Here is a 22,153-nt window from a genome sequence, read left to right as displayed (position 1 = left end):
ATAAAGTGAATATTTATTATAGAATAAATTTTCATATATTTTTCTATATCGCTAAATTTTCTATTTCTTTTCATACTGAATCAATCACAAAGTGAAGATCCAATATTTTCGAATGAAATATAAAATTTATTTATAATAGTTCAATAACTAATCTGAACAACTTTTTAGTTTCACATTTACTTATTGTTAAACAATAAAAGAATTTTAATTTCTGAATAATAATTTTTCTTTAATACTAAAAATAGGAAATTAAAATTTTGAGTTTTTATTGATTTTTTATGGTGAATAATTTGCGCAAGAAGTAAAAAAAAGATATGCACTTTTTATCACACAAAATATTTTCTCCAATTCTCAAAAAGTTTCTATTTAATGACAACAGTTCTAACTTCTATCAGCAGAAATATATTTATCAAATATTTTTGACAAACTGAAGCTTCTATTTATTTTCAATTTAAAATCTATTTTCTAATTTACCTGATAAATGCTATATTCAATTACTAATATAATTATTAAATTTTATATAATTAATAAACCATCTGTTAATCTCATTGAAGTTTTCAATTCAAAACATTTAAATCAATATTTGTAAGAAAAGTTATGGTTGATAGATTAAAATTATAATTTATTCAAATTTAAAAATTTTAATTACAGTTACCTTCTTTTTTTGTCTGAATACCTTCTACTGTACCTGGAGTATCATCTTCTAATTCAGCAAAAGCAGTCATTAAAGCTTTCTGTTTATCAGATAATTTCCTTAAAAAAAAAAGCACATAATTACTAAGAAATAAAGCTACTTAAATAGGAAAAAATAAACTTACAGAGGAATTTTGATTTTTACGTGAACAAAATGATCACCATTGCCAAAACTATTTACTCGTTTTACCCCTTTTCCTGGTAATCGAATACATGCATGTGAAGATGTACCAGGATTTATCTGAAAATATAATTTTGACACTAGTTTCAAAATTTGTTAAATGTTTATGAAAATTAAATAAATAATTAAATTATGGATTTATCTTATAATCTATATAAAATATAATCTTGTATCTTTATAGAGGAAATATTAACAAACATGAATATTTCATTTAAATCTTACATAAATAAAATTATTGCTTTTTCATTAAATATTTTTATGGAACAAGATTATTTAGAAACAATTAATTCTAATTCTATCTATTCAACTTGTGACAATTTCAACAAAAGATGTAACTTATTGTATAAGATATATGTACTTGTAAGTACAAGACATATTAATGTTTTTTTATTATTATTATTTATAGTCTTATTGTTCAGTATTTATTATGTTGCCTTAATTACAATGATGCAAGTTTTTTGTTTTTACATTTGTAATTTCATTTCTAATTTCAATATATTTTACATTTCATATCTACTAATATACAGGTATTAACTAAAAATATTACCATTAAGCACATTAAAAATTATACTGATAAAGTGAACCAATTTCATTGTGTTATATACTGAAATAAAATAAAATTTGATTTTCAAACATATATATTTTAGTTGTATGTGTCGAAACAGTGTCTTCTTTTTCTTGTTTGGTTCAATGTCATGACTGGGTGAATTCATAGACATTTGGCAACTGAACTCAACTGAACTCTATGCATCTTTAGTTGTCGTATATATGTTATCCAGTGATGTAATGGTAGTTTCGGTTGTCATATATATGTTATTCCAGGATGTCGTGCAGACCAGAGGGGCAAAAACCTGAAACACATCTTGATAAATAAAAGTTCTGAAATAAAAAGTTGATAATGAAAATTGCCAAGTTTCTGTGAATTCACCCAGTTGTGACATTGAACCAAATATATATTTTATTCTTTTCACTCTGTGGACACTAAGAGGGTCTTTTATCAAGTCCATCATGACTTGCCACATAATGAGGCCAATGAAGGCCATGCAATAAGGGACAAGGCCCAACATATACAGGATGAACTAACCCCAGAAAATTCCTGGGCCTCCAGAGTGATAGGCTGACACCTTATCCACTCAGCCATCTAGCCTTATATCATATATATTTTAAAAATCTTAATTATTCCTTTAACTTAGAATACAATATCTATTCTAGAATTTTGTTATTTGATTATGTTAGGCAATTTCACTATCAAACATAATCAAATGATAATGAACAAACAAATCTACTAAACCCAATACATTGTAATACCAAAGCTAACCACTGCTGTATGCTATCAGTCTAATTAATGACTATAGCATACAGCAGTGGTTGGCTTTGGTATTACAATGTATTGGGTTTTAGTAGAGTTGTTCGTTTATATGAGAGTGGGCCCAGAAGTACCCGACCTGAAGTATAGATGGTAGTAGTTGTTTGAAAAAAATTATTTGGTTGAAAGTACCTTATAAAGCTTAACTTTGAAGTTTGAAGACGCTACATTGTTTAGTATTTGTTTGAAAGCCATCAATAGTGAACAATTTCAGTGAATTTGTAAACATGGAAAAAATTGGTCATTGTTATGTGATACAATACTTTCATTTGAAAGGTCTCAGTCAAACCAATATCAAAGCTGAGCTAGATTCTACTCTGGAGGAGTCTGCTCCCTCATTTACAACAATAAAATATTGGGTGACAGAGTTTAAACAAGGCTGTACAAGCTGCCAAGATGAACATTGCAGTAGTCAACTAAATGAGATGACAATGCCAGAAATGCTGAAGAAAATCCAGACAATGGTATTGGATGACTGTTGACTCAAAGTGCAAGAGCTAGCAGACATGGTAGGCATTTCAAAAAGTGTTGTATATTGCATTTTGACTGAAAATTTTGACATGAGGAAGCTGTGCACAAGATGAGTGTCGCATTTGCTCACAATGGAACAAAAACAGTTTTGTGAGGATGTTTCAATTGAGTGTTTGGCAATGTTTTGCAGCAATAAAGCTGAGTTTTTGCATCGATTCATAACCATGGATGAAACATGAGTCCATCACTTCACACCTGAGATGAAAAAACAGTCGAAACAATGGACTGAAAGGGGAGAATCGGCTCTGAAGAAGGTGAAGACAGTTTTATCTGCTGGCAAGGTCATCGTATCAGTTTTTTGTGATGTGCTTGGGATAATTTTCATTGTTTATCTTCAAAAAGGAAAAACAATCAATGGCGAGTATTATGCAAACTTATTGCAGTGCTTGAGTAATGCAATAAAAAAAAATGGCCACATTTGGTGAAAAAGAAAGTGCTGTTTCATCAAGACAATGCACCAGTTCACACATCTGTTATCATGATGGCCAAAATCAATGAGTTAAGGTTTGAGTTGCGTCATCACGCACCCTATTTGCCAGATTTAGCCCCTCAGATTATTTTCTCTTTCCAAACTAGAAAAAATGCTCGGTGGTAAAAGATTTGCCAACAATGAAGAGGTGGAGTATGTGGTCGATGGCTATTTTGAGAAGCTCAACGCTTCTCACTATAAACAGGGTATCGAAGCTATTGAACATTGCTGGGAAAAGTGTATCGAGCTAAAAGAGACTATGTTGAGAAATAAAGATATGTTTTCCCAAATTTTTTGTCTCTTCTTTGTTAGGTCGGGTACTTCTGGGACTACCTTGTATATATGCCTTGCTGGGGTATACGATGGCTTGTTGTATGCCTTATGAGAAAATTTACAGAATGAGGGCAGTTGATGCTTCCCCAGCTGGCATTGCAGTAACTGACAATGGTTATAGCATAATGATATATATACTGGAAGATGGGATAGGACAGGAGGTCCGACTAGTGTAACTGGCAATGCAGCCGCACAATAAGCAGGCATTGCAGGTTTGAGTCCTGCTCTAGGCAGATTTTTTTCTTCCAGTAAATCTAAATTATTTAATTGAAATTATAATTATTAAATTTATTAAGGGATGATGCTTAACACCTCCCTTTAGAATCAAATTGTTTGGTAATTTATTATTATTATTATAGCCATTAATTAGCATGATAGCATACGGCAGTGGTTGGTTTTGGTATTTACAAATGATAATGAAATTGAATTGAAAATTATATTTCTTTGCTTCAAAAGTATTTCAAAAATAACTGTATTTGCATTATACTTAACAAAAAAAATAAAACTATTAAAAAACATAAATTTATTTCATTAAACTAAAAGTAATTTTAACAAAAGTATTTCTAATTTAAGAAATATAAGATTAATTTAATATTCCACAAAATTACAAACTTCCATACCTTTATATCTACATCTTCATATAAACCTTGAATTCTAATCTTGCCTCCTAAAACAGCTTGGGATAAACTAATGGTTGCATCTGTGTGTATATCAACTCCTTCTCGTCTAAAGTAATTACTTTTTGATATCTGCAAATTCACACAATTTTTTAAAAAGTTTTCTTAATGTAACTGATGAAATTATATGAATGAATCTTTACCTTAAATGTAATAAATAATTCTTCATTATTTACTTGCATACGAATAGTTTGCCCATCTTCTATTCCTGTTGAATTAATTTTAGATAAATTGAAATATTGTAACAAAATTCTTTCCAAAATAAAAATTAAACAATGTTTAGAAAACTACTTTTTACTGGTTTGATTTTATTAAAAATATTTAAGATCTAAATCTTATTTCTAATCCTATAAAATAACTTACAGCCTTTAACACATTTTTAAATAAAAACAAAATATGCAAAAACTATAATAGTTACTATTTTAAAATAAAAGACATTTTTGGCAAATTTTATTTAAAAATTTCACTCCCTTTCATTTATTTTGGAGTTATATCATCAGCAATGTTGCCTATTATTGGTATATATCAACTTCTCAAAACCTGATGTATTGATACTAAGCCAAATGATTACCATAATTAATCGAGCTATTAATATTCTATAATTAATAATTAAAAACTAATCAGGGTGCTCAGATCGTCACTGTGGTTGGTCACTTTTTTCCTCACTTCATTCATTTAATCGGATGAAGTGAGAAAAAAATATAATTGGGGTCGATATAATTGTTAATAATTGAAAACAGTGTAATATTTTCAACTAAAATGAAGAATCTCAAGCTAATCCTACTATTATTAATCTCCAAAATTGAATCAAATCCAGGACCGTTACCGAAAACACCAACGAAGAGAGGTAAACTACCAATAAATCATCTAAAGCAATCAATTAACAACGCAATATCATCGGAATTAGAGACAAACCTTATTACGAAATATACTGAAATAAGAAGAACAGAGTTACCAACTCAGACAAGTGATAAATCTAATTTAAACCCTTTGATAGAGCTAACAACTACGGAAACAACAGACATTTCAACTACAGACTTATAGTTGAAAATTGTAGAACTTAATACTATCAGTAATGAAAGAATGGAGAAACAATTTTCATTTATCCAAGAGGAAATTAATGTAGTTCATAGTGAAATAATTAATTTTAAAAAACAATTGCAATTTATTAACGAAAGAAATGAAAAGATTGAATTAGAACTAACCAAATTACATAATGACTAATGCACTAATGCAATTTAAGATAGATACTTTGAATAATGCAATAAATAATAATAAATTAATGATATATGATTATGCAAATAAATTAACAGATGTAAATTGAATTTCTTGATGCATTTGCTAAAGATTACATGCAATGAAAATGAGGATATAAAAAATAATCTATAGTATACCTAATTCTAAAATTAATATTAAATGTTTAACTCTGAAATTGGAACAACTGAGAAATAATATTTTAATGACATTTAATAAATTGAAACAAAATAAATTACTGGGAGAGTGGCAACATGTAAATATGGCAGCCGATTTAGTTAAAAACTCACATAATAGAAGAAAATCACTATTACCATATTATATTGATTTAAAAAATCAAGGAGTTCAACTCAAATTATGAGATGGTTATCTGCTAATAAATCAGCAAAAAATTACACACAGTTTTATGAAAAATCAATTAGTATATGATGATGATTTTTTAAAATATACCCTACAAGAAAATTTAATAAATCAGAGACTATAATAGAAACAAAAGAAAATAATGAAACAAATAAGAATGGAAACCAGGGAAATGCACAACTAAAAATAACAAACTGGAACTGTCAAGGATTAATAAAGAAAACTACTAGTAACAACTTGTTATACTTATTAAGAAACACTGATATACTGGGTATTACAGAAACCTGGATGACCTCTCCAATCAAAGATTTAATTAAAAATAATGAAGAATACAGAATTATATCGATAATAGCACAAAAACCAGATGGCCCAGGATGTCCGTATGGAGGGCTAAGTTTGACACTAAAAAGAAATATTGGAGAAATAAAATTTATTCAGAAAATCACTAATTATATAACAGTACTATTATAAATCACTAATCCAGATATAAAGTTTCTAGAAGAAAATTGATAATCATGCTGGTCTATGTACCACCAGAACAACTACACTCTAAATATTTTTAAAGATTTTGAAAAATGGAAAAATATTTCCCCATATGTTCTAATGATAGGAGATTTGAACACTCAAATTGCACAAAATATGGACTTGGAATATAGAAGACCGAATATGCTAATTCGAAACACATGAGAGTCTAAAGATAAAAAAACATAACAAATTAGGAATCCAATTACTAGATTATACTTACCAACTACAGTTATATATATTGAATGGAAGAATAAAAAAAATGATTATCCATCAGAAATAACTTGTATAACTAATTCTGGATGTTCAGTAATTGATTTAACAATATGCTCTGAATTATTGGTAGATCTATGTACGAATATACAAGTTTTAAACTGTGATTTATCAGATCATTTTCCTGTAAGAACTTCTATCGAAGTGGCGAAAAATCAAGCTTACAAGAATAAACCCGTACCCTACCAAGTAACTTATTATAACTATCAACAATATCAATTACAAATTAGTGAAAGAATTAAATACATACTAAGCAGTGGACTAGAAGATGGAATCGACAAACATTTACAATTGGAAAATTCAATAAAACAATTTAGAAAAGTATGTAAAATAAACAATACAAAATCTCATATATTTAAAAAACCTTGGTTTGACTTCAACTGTTATATTTTAAAAATTAAGAAGAACAAAGCCTAATCACTATTCAGAAAATTCTATACAAACGATTCATTTAATCACTACAAAAAATTAAAATCTATATACTTTAATATACTACTCTCCAAAAAGATAAAATATTTTTAAAAATTACAACAGCAACTGATTATGAATAAAAATAACGACTTTTTGGACAACAATACAAAAACTATGGAAAAAAAGATTTTGAATGACAATTGTATATTGATTTCTCAACTTGGTCTCTTTACTTCAAGAGATTTCCCAATATTGAAAAAATACCATCCATGAAATCAACAAATCTGTATAATGAAATATTAGATACACTGTTTACTGTTATGTTAGATACACTGTTATGAAGAATTAGAAGAATCAATTCGTAAACTGAAACTAAAATCAGCTCCAGGCATTGACTTAATTACTGCTAAATTCATAAAATTACTGCCACCGTCAGCTAAACAAATATTACTTGATTCATTTAATTATTTTTATAATTCGCTAAATTTTCCACATTCTTGGAACTCTGCTAAAATACTTATGATTTACAAAAAAGGAAACCGGAATGAACATAAGAAATATCGCCCAATAGCTCTTCTACTGATTATAAGATAACGTTTTACATCAATTCTAGCAGCATGTTTTCAACGTTGGGTAAAAGAACAAAACCTGACTTCGAAATTCCAATTTGCTTTTATTAAATCCAAGGGTACCGAATCGGCTATATTCTTTTTAGCTTCAATAATTCAGATTTACTTACCAAAAAAAAAACACAGAAAAATATATTCAGCCTTTATTGACATTTCAAAAGCTATTGACTCCATACATGTTCCTACTTTAGTTAATAAACTAAAACTGTTCAGCACTGGAAATAAATTTTCCGATTCTATTATACAATTGTTCTCCTACTACAAAATTATTATTATTCGTGGCAATCAAACTTATCAGGAAATAACTATAAACTGTGGAATACTTCACGACGAGCCACTATCTCCATATCTCTTTAACTTTTATATTAATGAAATAGATAATCTATTTTTAAATGAGACAGAAGGAATTTATCTAAATGGTCGAACTTTCCATTATATACTTTATGCAGACGACTTAGTACTAATTGCTCCAACTCATGAAACATTACAACGCAAGATCGACAACATAAATAACTATCTGAACTCTATATTTATTGATTAATGTATCCAAATCAAAAATAATTATTTTTAGAAATAATATTAAAATAGCAAATCAAGAAAAATCTTTTTACTTAAATGGGCAACCTCTTGAATTGGTCAGTAACATAAAATATCTAGGTATTACCTTTAATTGGAATGGAAATTTTCAGTTACATTTGAAAGTCATTACTACAAAAATTAATCCACTTATCAACAATGTCATTTATTTATGTTCAGCTTTAAAAATTATGGACTGAAAACTTCAGATAAAAATATTTAATGTACTAATTACTCCTTCATTTTTCTACACTAGTCTGATATGGGCATTAGATTTATTTTATGATCTGAAAAAGTTTCTCATCACCTACCTACGAAAACTATTTAAAATCAAAAGAACAGTCTCAGGATATGCCATAAGAGCAGAAACGAACAGATATCAACTATTCCCTTTTTTTCTGAAGAGACTGATCAAAATCTACTACAGATTAATAAATACCAACAATGACAATATAAGATTTATACATCAAATTATGTGTACCCAAATCGACAGTTCAAGTTCAAAAACAAACACATGGCAATACAAATTTAATAAAGTACTTCAATCATTTGGTGTCTCAAGCAGAATATTTGATAATTCAGAAGATAATTGGAAACATGGCTATACACTAATAATGGAATCAGCCTTATCACAGTCTATTATAAAAGATCAAAATTTAATAATGAAGTCAATTTATCATCCTTGGTACTTGGAAACTCTAAATATACCTACAGATTCGAACATCTTATCTGCTAATATAAACATGAATATTAAACGTCTACTAATTCAAATCAGACTTAACAAATTCTCTTTATTTATCAATAATACTTATATTTATTTTTCTAAAGAATTCTGTTATTGGTGCAAATCCAGGGACTTTTCATTACACCATTCGTTTAAGGACTGTGCTGCATTAGAAAAATATCGTAAAAAATATCAAATCATTGAAATAATCCACATGAACCGACTTAAACTACAGAACTAGGATAGGCAACCTAACAATAAGCAATATGTTTAAAATAAATAATTTTTTTATTCAAATCACAAGAGCTAAAAAGATATTGAATTAATTGAAAATTATTGTTGATTCATTACTTTTTATCTAGATTTACTATGTAAACATAATATGTAGGGATAATAATGTATTTATATGTTCATATTTGTTATCAAAAAAATTGTATAATTTTACTGTTGTGTTTATATATTCAGCTAACAGAATAATACATAAACTATATTTGTAAACTTAAAGCTATTTATAATACTAACTTCCTGTAACAAGGTTTTTCCTTACTACAAATAAAGATTGATTGATTGATAATTAGAAACTAAGTAATTTGGTACTAGAGATATATGTTAAGGTACCATCTCTTATCTAAATTAATAATTATAATAACTTAATAATTTATTAAATAATTTAGAACCATATGGAAGAATGGTGTAACTGGCAAGCACACCACATGGTAAGCAGAGATTGCAGGTTCAAGCCATGCTCTAGGGTAGTCGTTTTCTTCCAGATGGTTCTAAATTATTTAATAAATTATTAATTTAGATAAGAGATGGCACCTAACGTCCACCTCTAGTACCAAATTACTTAGTTTCTAATTATTAATTATAGCATATTAATAGCCCGATTAATTACAATGATGGTTTGGCTTAGTATTATTGGTAATTTTACTCTAAATACAATCAACATATTTTTGATAAAGAGAATAATAATACAATTACTGGAATACTTCACAAAACTCCTAAATTTCTGTTAAGAACAATGTAATTGCCAAAAATAATAAAAACAAATACAAATTAAGTTCCTTAAAGTGAAGTGCCTTAATAGCAAGGTATGCCTAAACTTGAATTATTATAAAAATTAAGAATTGAGTTCATCCAAACAGAATTCTCAAAGAATTAGTTGCCTGATGTTTATGGTCTCACATTAGATTTAGTAATAGATCAATTGGATATATACAGCAAGAAATAAGTGCATTTTACAAATTTATTTAAAGAACCTATTAAAGCTATTCATATTCTACAACCATGTTTTTTCTTTCAATTTTCATTGCTAAGCATCAACTTTGCTGCTTTTTTATACCTATCACCTGTTGACTTAGTTTATTTCAAAAAACTTTTATTGTCACACTTCTTACAAAATCCATCTTTGGCTTTCACTCATCAATTGTCTATTTCTAACATATCTATATAATTATAAATATTTTCAACTGGCATTTTACAAATCATCTAGAAACATGTCTTTTATAAAATTTCAGCAATAAACACAAATTTATAATTAATACTTTACATTCCAAAAATTATCTATTTAAATTATAGATTCTATTAATTTTTTTATTATACAATAACTTATCTCTATTGAATAACTTTATATTAACTTCATAACTTTAAATTCAATGTTTTCTTATAAAATTGATATTAGTAATAAAAATTGTCTTTGTATTATTATTATTATTATTATTATGTTGAGTTTAGTGGGTTATACTCGGTTAACACCGGTGGCTGTGTACTATGCCAGACCAGAGTCAAGTCATAGTAACCAAAACAAAACTAAAATTAAATAAGTGTGTCAGTGTCAGTGTCTGTACTCAGGAATTTCCTAACAATATGGCATGTATTCAATATAGTGGCCTTCTGTAGTGTGATGTATGTATTTCTATTCAATTGTAATGTTCCCAGGCTTTTGTGTAGTGTGTGTGTGTGTGGTATCACACCTGTAGAGGAGAGAACAACAGCTACAATAAGCACCTTATCCATTCTCCACAGATGCCTTACTTTCTGGACAAGTTCTGTGTTTATTATTATTATTATTATTACATTAATTAATTATTTAAAATTACTTTTAAAAAATTAAAAATTGTTATTTTTTAATTGTGTTACCTGCTGGAACAGGTACTGTAACAGTTCTTTTTTGAACTGTTTTACCCTTTCCTTCACATTCTAAACATGGAAATTTATTATGCATTCTAGTACCAAGACAATAACGACATGTCGTCCTCATTACAAATGGTCCTGTGCTAAGTGTTTCCTGAAAAAATAAAAATTTCATTCTTTAAAAATAGAAAATTAGCAATAATCATTTTAAAAAATCATAAATTGACAAATATATAGTACCCTCTCCAATTAAATGACTATACAGTAATACCTCGATTTTTGTTGACTTCAGTTATCATCGATTTTTTTCGCGAAAAATCTGTCTCGGTTTTCATCAGCATGCTCAAATGATCTCACTGCTAATTTTGCAAAAACAAAGGGCGACCCACGTGTTTTCCGGCTCAGTGTGGCGTTATTTTTCGTTGTGTGAGCATTACCCTGCGATGGCCCACCATTGGCCAATGGTTCCATTCCCTGAACACTGGGTGTTCAGTCATGGGTTCACGCTTCACCAGGACGGGCTGGCTATGTGAAGTTTTCTGGGTTTTCTCCACACCTGTAATGCCTGAATAGGGGCCAGTTACCCTTAAACGGACTACCCGGAAAGCATTATTCCCTGCGATATGACCATCATAAACGCATACAACTACTATTACATGACAATTACATCACACTTTACTATGGGACGATATAGGATAGAAGCTCATGTCCAACTAACTTCTACAAGACAAGAGATTACTCAAACAATCCACTGCTTTTATTTTAATGCTAATTATCTTATCTTTCATCTTAATGCTTTTGTCTTTATGCTAATTAATCTTTTATATTAATTTCTTATTTAGTATTTAATGCTATATTAAGTCTCTATAAAATGTGTTTTTGGTATAGTATTTTGAAGTATCTAGAACAAATTAATTGAATTTACATTGATTCATATGGAAATAATTGCCTTGGTTTCCGTTGGTTTCGGATTTCGCCAATTGTTTTCGGACGGATTATCGACGAAAACCGAGGTATCACTGTATATATAAAAGAATATAATCATTTTATGATTTAACTATATTATTAGCAAAAGTTGTTAATAACGTATGGATATTCAAAAATCAAGTGTCAAATTTTAAATATTCAAGATTTTAAATATACATGTGCTTCATCACAGTAGATTTTGTTACTACAAAATCTACTGTGATAAAGCACATGTATATTTAAAATCTTGAATATTTCAAAACAAAAAGGATTTTCAATTAAAATAAAGTAAAAACTTGATAAAAAATAGACTTGCTTTCTGTAATTCTAATAGAAATTATGATAAATCTTAAGGTTAAATTTAGCATTCTTTGTACTCTTAATTATCTACCTACTAGTTTATCTCTCATATATACAATATTTAAATTAAATAGAAAATTTCATAAATATTAGGTTGGGGAAAAAGAAATCCATTATTTTGTTGCTAGATGGCTGTAGTGATATATATCTCGTAAAGTATTGATCAAACAAGTTCAGACTTGTGCTCACTGGAAAAGTGACATTTTATACTAAAAAAAATTCTGTTACAGTTTTTTGATTGGTCGATTTAGTTGTGAGTTATAAGGTGTAAAAGATGGAAGTTACCAAAGAGAAAATTTGGTATGTTTTACAATTTTGCTTTGATAAAGGCGAAAATGCAATCCAGGCGGCTGAAATTGTGAATGATGTTTATGGTCCCGATACTGTCACAGCCAATTACGCACAATTTTAGTTTCGTCGATTCTATTCTGGTAATTTCGATGTTAAAGATGCACCTCGCATAGGTAGGCCCGTCATTAAAAATGTCAATAGAATCATGGAAATGATTGAAATGGGCAAGCATGTTAGCAGTTGTAGCATCACCCAGGAGCTAAAGATTGACCACAAAACAGTTTTAAACTATCTGCTTAAAGCTGGATTCAAAAAGAAGCTTGATGTTTGGGTGCCACACGAATTGACGCAAAAAACATGATGGATCGAATTTTCATCTGCAAAGCCTTGGCCAAATGGAACAAAATCGACCCATTTCTTAAATGGATGGTGACTGGGGATGAGAAATGAGTCACATATGACAATATTGTGTGAAAACGAGCGTGGTCAAAGCGCAGTGAAGCGGCTCAAAATGGTGGCCAAACCAGGAATAATGGCCAGGAAGGATTTGCTGTGCATTTGGTGGGACTGTAAAGGAATCATCTACTATGAGCTGCTTCCATATGGTCAAACATTAAATTCGGACCTCTACTGTCAACAATTAAACCATTGGAAGCTAGCAATTGATCAGAAGCGGCCAGAATTGGCCAACAGGAGAAGTGTTGTTTTTCATCAGGACAACGCCACGTCACACACGTCTATAGGGACTTGCCAGAAACTCTGGGAGCTTAGTTGGGAAGTTTTGATGCATCCACCTTATAGTGCGGACCTGGCACCAAGCAATTACCATCTTTTTTTATCATTGCAAAACTTCCTTAGTGATAAAAAATTGGCGTCAAGAGAAGATCACGAAAATCGCTTAGTTGAGTTTTTTGCCAATAGGGACCAGGGCTTCTATGAGAGAGGCATTATGAAGTTACCTTTAAAATGTCAACAAATTATAAAACAAAACGGTGCATATTTGACCTAAATCGGACAATCCGAACCACGTTAAATAAAGTCTTAAAATAAACGTAAAAATAATGGATTTCTTTTTCCCCAACCTAATATAATTAAATCCCCTTTTGTCCAATTAAATAGCATATATCTGTCTTTATATAAAATTTGAAACAAGAAATGTATATAAAAACAACTTCATAAATCCAATTTTTTAAATTAATTAAAGCCAGACAATCTGCCAATAATATGACAGATTGTCCAGCTTTAATGAATGAAATGGAATTTATTTTATTACTTAGAAAGTATCAATCAGAAACATAAAGAATGAACTGCTTCTTGATTAGACATTGAAATTCTGATTTCAATTTCTGTTTAAAGTAAAAAACACTGTATTTATAATTACATATTGAACTTTTAAGTTTAAATTAATTATATTTAATCCTTGTAAAGTATACTCCATTTTAAGCACAATAGTTTCAATATAGTTACAAGTATATCAAACATCGCAAAGCCCGATATGTATATAGAAACAGAACCAAACAATTGCCTTAAATAATTGAGCTATAACTCGGCTAATTTAATAATTAATACTAAGTAATTTGCTAGTAGAGATAGACGTTAGATGCCATCTCTCATGTCGACATTAGACTAAATTAATTCAATATACTTATTTTGATAATTTGTCATTTAGCATGTTTTTTGAAATTTTAAACGAATATTATACTTTTTTCACTGAAAATTTTTGAATGAATGAAATACTGATTTAAACATAATAATTTTAAATATACTTACCATTCCTGTTGCATTACAGTAAGGACAAGGAATAGATTTAGTACCAGGTTCAGATTTTGATCCTCGACATTTAGGACATGTATCAACTACGTTAACTGATACAGGTTTGTTGACACCACGAACTGATTCTTGGAAACTTAAATTTACAATAATCTAAAAAAATAAAAATGTTTTTCAAATAACAATCTTCATGATAATAGAACAATTATTTCAAAAACAGAAAACTTGAATTATGGAATTTCAAAATGAATCACACTTTTATTTATGAGCTATATATTGAAAAAATTGTTAAATTTACAATCAATTACATTTAATTATTTTGTTGATATAACCTAGATCTGTAGTTCTCAAATAATAAATATTTTATGCTTAAAATTACTTTAAAAATATTTGATCCACAAATTATATTTTTGGAAAACGTAAATACTGAACTTAACTTCCAAAAAAAGTAGTGTTGTATCTAGAAAAATATATCCTATAATTTTTCTGTAACATATTTGGGATAAATAATTCAATAGTTTAAAAAAAAAATTAAAATTAACATATGAGGTATAACTTTACAATAAAAAATAATCAAACAAATTATCATGAAAAAGTTATTTGAATGTAATTTGAACTTTAATAATGTGAATATTTGTATCTAACAGAAACAATAATAAAACTGCAATTTGTTCTTTTGACAATAACTTTAGTCTATCCATATTATCTAAAGCAATAATTTCTAACTTAAAATTGAAGTCAATGTAACATCTTATATAATATATCAGGTTATGGAGATGTTTATGTATATTATTAATCATCCAACCATCGGCCAAATTAATCAAGTAATATTATGCTACAATTAATAAATAGAAATTAGAGTTAGACATTAGGCACCACCTCTGATCAAAAGTAGGAATTTTAGTATAATTTAGAATAGTCTGGAAGAAAAAAATTCAGCTCAGAGTGGGAGTCAAACCCACAACCTTTGCTTACTATGTGGTATGCTTCTTTAACATTGAAAAAGACAACAATTAGAATTATTGTTTTACTAATTTTGAATTATATCAAATCAATCCATAAATTCACGCACATTTATAGTTAAAATAAAAAGCAAAATTCATAATATTAAGATTTATTTTAATCCAAAATGTACCCGCCATCACTTTACATCTTGCCATCTTGAAAGTAACTTTTTAACTCTGCTTTCATAAAAAGTTTTTGGTTTAGAATCAAAATATTTGGCAACTGTATTTTCAATGTAAAAATTTGAAAAGATTTATATCGAAATATTTCTTATTACAGATTCATATTCCAAATTTATAATATTTGTAAATAAAAAAAATCAAGATAATTCTAATTGTATAATTTTTCTCTAAATCCCATGTTTACAATAAAACAATGTGAAAAAACTTCTTTAAAAAAATAAATATCTTCTGTAAATTAGATTTCCATTACTGATTTTTTGTAGACTTTAAAGAATTAAAAGCTTTTAATTCTTTAAATCTTTTGTAAAGTTTTGACAAAGATAAAATTTTAAAAAATATCTACAGTCTGTCTATGAAAAGAATCAACTTGGTTATTAACTAATGAGCATCAGCCATTGATTGCTTAGTTACTTCTGGTTTCTTCTTCATTTGTTAAACATGTCACTGCCATTACAAACAGTATTATGGAAGCTTCACGTTCTGGTATTGAAATATTATGAAGTTCACTATAGTAGTAGTTAAACACAAGATTCTTTTTCAGTTAATGAATAATATAAAATATTAATGTAATTAACAGAAAAGTCATTCTGCCATCTAGTAAGAGAAAATAAAATAATTTCCCATATTGCCTGATATATTAAGTGAAAAGTGCTGATTGGTCTAACTGAAGTGACGTCACACATGACATTCCTCTCAAGTTTATTCTTTCCATAGACAGACTATAATTTAATATAAATTATTAAAGTTTTGAAATTAATATATTTTTTTACTTGTTAATTTTCTCCACTATATTTTATAAACTGATAGACATTATTTCAGATAATTAAGTTTTCATATATTGATTTTAAAACCTCGTGGAGATAAAATATTTTACTTCATGATTTTCTAAAATGAAAATAAGCATCGAGAAGATTATACCATTTCTTTTAAAACATAAATAATGTCTTTGGAAAAAGATTAATTCTCTTTGTCAGAACTTAAACTGATTTGATGTCTTAATCAGCTTTATTTATGAATAATGATGGAAGCTAGTTTAAGATACACAGTCTGAGTTGAATTATATTATAATTAGCAGATATGCCCGGCATTGCTCAGGCAAAAAGTAACAATAGTGAAGATTAAGATTATTACATTATAGCCAATCATACCCATTTTTACAGAATGCAAGAATTAGATCCCCCCTGTTTCCAGACTAATTAGAGAATTTTTAGATGGGTTTAAAAATATGTTCGATTTCCCATAAAAACGCAAAAAACTGCATTTGCACCTGTAAATCTTGCATGTCACTTTCTCTTAACACTTCCATTGTTAAGGAATACACTTCTTTCATCCCCACGTGGTACACTACTGAAACACAGTTAAAAATATAAAAACTCCATCTAAAATAGTACAGTAGAAGGTGAGTTCTTTAGAATAAGCCTTAATTCTTTTCCTCTCCCCGGCAGGGGGAGGAGAGAATTTCGTGTGACATCTATATAATAATAAGTATATAAAAACATGTGCATATTCGAATGCAACGTTATGTCAAAATTTCAAAGCAATCAGTGAAGAACTTTCGGAGATTTAAGATTTTAAACAAACAAACATTTACATTTTTATTTATTGATATATAGATAATGATGCTGGTAACAAAATTTTTCAGTCAAGATCAAAACAAATTTGTACTTTAAACTTAACCAGATTTTTTAAATCAGATCTAAGTGGACAAGATAGAAAAATATTAATTATTGAAGAATAAAACTATAAAACTGATTTATCAGCATCAAGTAAAGCCAATTTTGAATATAAATTGCTTATGTAGGAAATTGTAACTTAAGCTACAAAAATACTGTTTACTCAACATATAAAATACATTTTATAATTGTCACTAAATACACACACCTTCTCAAATCAATTAAATCTCTAATTTGCAAATAACTTTTATTCAAGGTAATTTAATAAAATCAACTAAATTGATGTTTTCCAAGATATATAATATAATATACTTAATATTTAAAAAATAAAAAAATTATATTAACCTCTTTAGAAGAGCCAAAACCAAATTGGGACTCGGCAAAATCTTGAAAACCCATGTTTACACCAAAATCACCAAATATTTTTCTAAAAAGTTCCTCAGGATCAATTGTTGATTGAAAACCTTGGAAACCACTGTTTGGTCCACCTGCTCCAAAATCTGGTGAGGTTCCCCACTGATCATATTGTTTGCGTCTGGTATCATCACTTAACACCTACAGAATATATTTCATTAAAAATACAATAAGTAAAACTTCATTATTTGATAAAGTTTTAATTAGATCCTAAACATGTAACAAAAATAAATCATAGATGGTACTACAATTTACTAGTTTGAAAGTAAGGGTTTAATTAATATTTCAGTATTCCTTATAATTTAAAATTTGTCATTCTTCAAAAAACAAAATTGATTACATACTTCATAAGCTTCTGAAACTTCTTGAAATTTCTTTGCAGCTTGAGGATCTTTATTGGTATCTGGATGATATTTTTTGGCAAGCTATACATATCAGAAAAATAACACCACTTCAATTAACATTTTTAAACAATATTTTAAGATTTCATGAAAGTAAGTTAATTAGAATTAATGGTATAAAGAGAGAAATTTTTTATCATTAGTTATTAATAGTTAAATTTTTTTGTCTTTTACAGTTTAAATAGACTGGACTGTACAATTTAAAAAATAAAGTATATTATAAAACTTTTATATTAATTAACAAGCTATTTTAACTAAATAAGTTCTATAATTAAAATACACAAATATATTTTAAAAGTTTATTTAGAAACATTTTTAAAAGTATCAAACAAGAGAAAATATGGTAAAAGTCTATCATACATAAGATGTATTATCATTTGTTGTCTACCTTTATATTTGTCATTTCTTCACAAAAATGATACTAAGTTTTATATTATGCTCCTTTTAGCTAATCTTGCCATTTTTAAAAAGTATTTATTGATACTTTGTTCAGATTCTGTTTCTCAAACATAAACATGGACGCTGAATGTGTCCCCAGTCGGCACCGTAATAACCAACGAAGGTTACATCATAATGTTAAATATACTGGAAGAGGAGATCGGACCAGAGGTCCAGGCAGCGTAATTGGCAATGCATCCTCATGGCAAATGGCAGTTGCGGGTTTGAGTCCTGCTCTGGGCCGATTCTTTTCTTCCAGTTTAATCTAAAATTATTTTATTAAATTATAATCATTAAATTTAATATGAGATGGTGCGTAATGCCTCCTTCTAGAGTCAAATTTATTAGTAATTTATTATTATTACAGCCGTTATTTTGCCTGATATCATAGGGCAGTTGTTGATTTATTCTGTTCCTTATTGATAGCCAATTAACTATTGTGATGCTTTCTTATACTATGAATAATTTTATTACATCCTTTTCCTTTATATATGTGGGATTTATGGAGTTGTGAAAGAAAGAAAAAGAATCACAAAGGAGTGCAGGGAGAAAAAAAAAGACAGTTCCAATTCCAGCATTTTTTACAAATGCTGGAATTGTAATGTTTCTTAAAGACAAACGGAGAATCAGATCTATAAGAAAACAAAGCAGTTTCATTGTTTTTGTTAATTATTTTTGTTATCATTACTGTTCCTACATATATATAAATACAAACTATTTTTATTATTCAGAATAATTAATATTAAAGTAATACTGTTTTATAAATAGATTATTAGAAAAAAGAAAGATTTGCTATTCTATTACAATCACCATAATAAGCATAAAAAAGTATTTCAATGGAATATAAAAGTATTCAATCCAAATAACATAATAAATATATATTACATCAAAACTATTATAATCTAAGTTTTAATATTAAAATTTAGTCAAATAAATTTAAAATATCTATATTAAAACATTTGTTTAAACTTTTATTTTATATACATATATCTTCTTTAATTATCAAAACCTCAATTTTATTTTCCTCAATTATCAAAATAATAAATCTCATTCATCTAGTTTTTTTGTTTTCTTGATTCTTAAAAGCATCGTTATTTATAATCTAAAGGACATCAAAAAAATTATGGTTCAATTAAAAAATAAAAATCAGTTTACTGGAATATATAAATATAATAATTTTCAACTGTTTGTGCTATATTAATAACATTCATAGTTAGGTTTTTTTATGGGGGTTATTGGGCTAAACTGTACTAGATGCCAAATTCCAATATTACACAATATTAAAAACATGTGCTTACACATTTTTAATATTGTGTACCAGTACTAGCCAAATTTTTTTGTTAAAATGTCATCCAAGAAGAAACAATGCAGCCAGCAAATTACAACTTGTCAGTTTGAGATATTAGTTAAAACACTTCAGATCTAGCAAAGACTGGATTTAGGCATTTTGAGGCCCTAAGCTGAACTTTGTGTAATACCCCCTTACCAACTCTTTACAATTTTAGAAGTCAATCATATAAAGAAGTGAATTAACATAAATATATTAATTTTAATAATAAATATTTTATTGTTAAATGTATTTGTGACATATTATAAAATAAAATACAATTTAAAAAGGGAAATACTAAAAATTTCGTTTTTGTCATTTTTTGATCATAAAAAAGCTACTAAAAGCTAAGAAATGCTACCTATAAAAATCAAATAAATTTTATATTAAAAAGAAGAAATCATTAGAAATGTAATATAAACAATATTGGTTATTAATATAATTAAATACTACACAAAATTAAAAGAAAAGTATATTTTGTTGGCAGTTAAAAAAAAGTTATTACAAAATTTGACTTCAATTTTCTTATTTGTAGAAATTTTTGAGTTCCCTTGAAACTCAAGGCCCTAAGCTAAAGCCTACATAGCTTACTTGTAAATCCAGCCCTGGCTCTATCTTTTCTCATAATGCATTGCATAAATGTAAGAGTAATGACTTTGGAAGATAATAAAGTTCTTTAAAGTGTATACCATTCAACTGAAAAGAATTATCTCGAAAACAAAAAACTGAGATTTGCAGCGTCCAATTCTAATTTTCTCTCTCTCCAATTGTTCGTGAAGTAATATCATCCTTGCATGTAAAGTCACCATGTTTTTTTTACTTTCATTACGTTCCTAACAGCAGCTTGAGAATGATCGATAGGAAACCTTAGTTATCGCATGTGGCTATCAGAACCAAAAAACAAAACATACGGCTCAAAATAGCATTTTCACAGTTGATTAAATGCCAATCACATTGTTCTTATAGAAACTGGTTTTTATCATATTTGTTAGCTTAACAATACAACTCAGAATAGGTGCCTAAGTCTGTTATTGAGATTTGTTCTAACCTGATTCTGCTGAACAGTAATGGACTTTTCAATACAATGGATGAGTCTGTAATAACAAGTAATCACAAAAAATGTACTTTTGTAATAAACTAATTTCTTCAATCCCATAGTAGTCTACCAACTAAAAACCTTTTGTATCCCAGTACAAATGGTTTCAGATGAAAAATGAACGTTTTCAACCAAAAACTTGGTCTTCTTCAGGTTATCGACCAGTATAAAATTTGAAACTGGAATTCGAACAATGTGTTTAAAATTATTTTAAATTCCAAAATTATTTAAAAATTGGTAACTAATTTTCTTCATACATGCTGCTGAAGTGATAAAAATATTGTTACATCCACACAAATAAATAATACGATGTTTTTGCTGGTGTAGAAATGTTAGCAACATGTTGTTCATGCTTATTTCTTATAGCACCACCTCTATGCATAGGAAATATTGGCGGCATCTTTTGCATTAATACAGTACAGTACAGGATTTTTGGTTGGTTGATTTTTTCCAGGAATTGTGCGAGAAGTTAGTCCCATGATAGTCTGTTACATTGAGCTTTTACTGTATATAGACAGGAAGCTTGTAATATATTAGCAATAAAAGCTAAATCATAATATTGAAATTTTTTATAATTAAAAAAGTTAGTATATAACATTGCTATTATAAAATTCAATCTCTACTTTCTATGAGAAAGTAGTGATTGAAGAATTGCAAAAAGTACAATTTCAAGAAAGTCAAGAAGGGTAGCTAATGTTTCTACAAATTAAGTAACCTATATTGCCCATCAAAGCATGCTTATTATACAAAAATACATTTTAAATAACAGGTTTGTTAGATTGTTACTTTCAATTGGATAATAGAATGTCATTTGGTCACTAAAAATAGGGAAATTGCCACATACACCAACAAAAAGATCTCTTACAAGAGGCGTAACACTATATATGAACTCATGCGCAATTCCAAGGACATCGTAGATAAAAGAATGGCACCAGGGGTATACTCTGTTCCATTATGGGATGGCAGATTCCAAAGAGAGCTTGTATACATCGGTTCAACGAAACAGTCACTGGACAAACGTCTATGCGAGCATAAGTATGATATTGACCACAACAGAGGCACCACTGCCCTCTCCGCGTATGCCTCGACCCCGGACAT

At 28.2% G+C, this 22,153-nt stretch overlaps 1 protein-coding gene across 2 annotated transcripts in view; it reads right to left on the bottom strand.

Moving 5' to 3' along the window:
• The window catches only part of LOC136975153 (protein tumorous imaginal discs, mitochondrial-like), a 32,948-nt gene that overhangs the window by 8,694 nt on the left and 2,101 nt on the right, over window positions 1-22,153 (bottom strand). For both annotated transcript variants that reach the window (XM_067270181.1, XM_067270182.1), the window contains exons 3-10: window positions 18,138-18,218; window positions 17,725-17,934; window positions 14,520-14,672; window positions 11,139-11,286; window positions 4,394-4,458; window positions 4,194-4,322; window positions 819-934; window positions 656-753 (exon numbers count right to left, since the gene is read on the bottom strand). In XM_067270181.1, coding sequence (XP_067126282.1) covers window positions 656-753; window positions 819-934; window positions 4,194-4,322; window positions 4,394-4,458; window positions 11,139-11,286; window positions 14,520-14,672; window positions 17,725-17,934; window positions 18,138-18,218 — 1,000 coding nt within the window. The remainder of the gene's footprint in view (window positions 1-655; window positions 754-818; window positions 935-4,193; window positions 4,323-4,393; window positions 4,459-11,138; window positions 11,287-14,519; window positions 14,673-17,724; window positions 17,935-18,137; window positions 18,219-22,153) is intronic.

Source organism: Centruroides vittatus, unplaced genomic scaffold (assembly GCF_030686945.1).
Source record: "Centruroides vittatus isolate TY-2023 unplaced genomic scaffold, ASM3068694v2 contig_364, whole genome shotgun sequence".
NCBI lineage: Eukaryota > Metazoa > Arthropoda > Arachnida > Scorpiones > Buthidae > Centruroides > Centruroides vittatus.
This window is presented reverse-complemented; position numbering and strand designations above follow the sequence as displayed.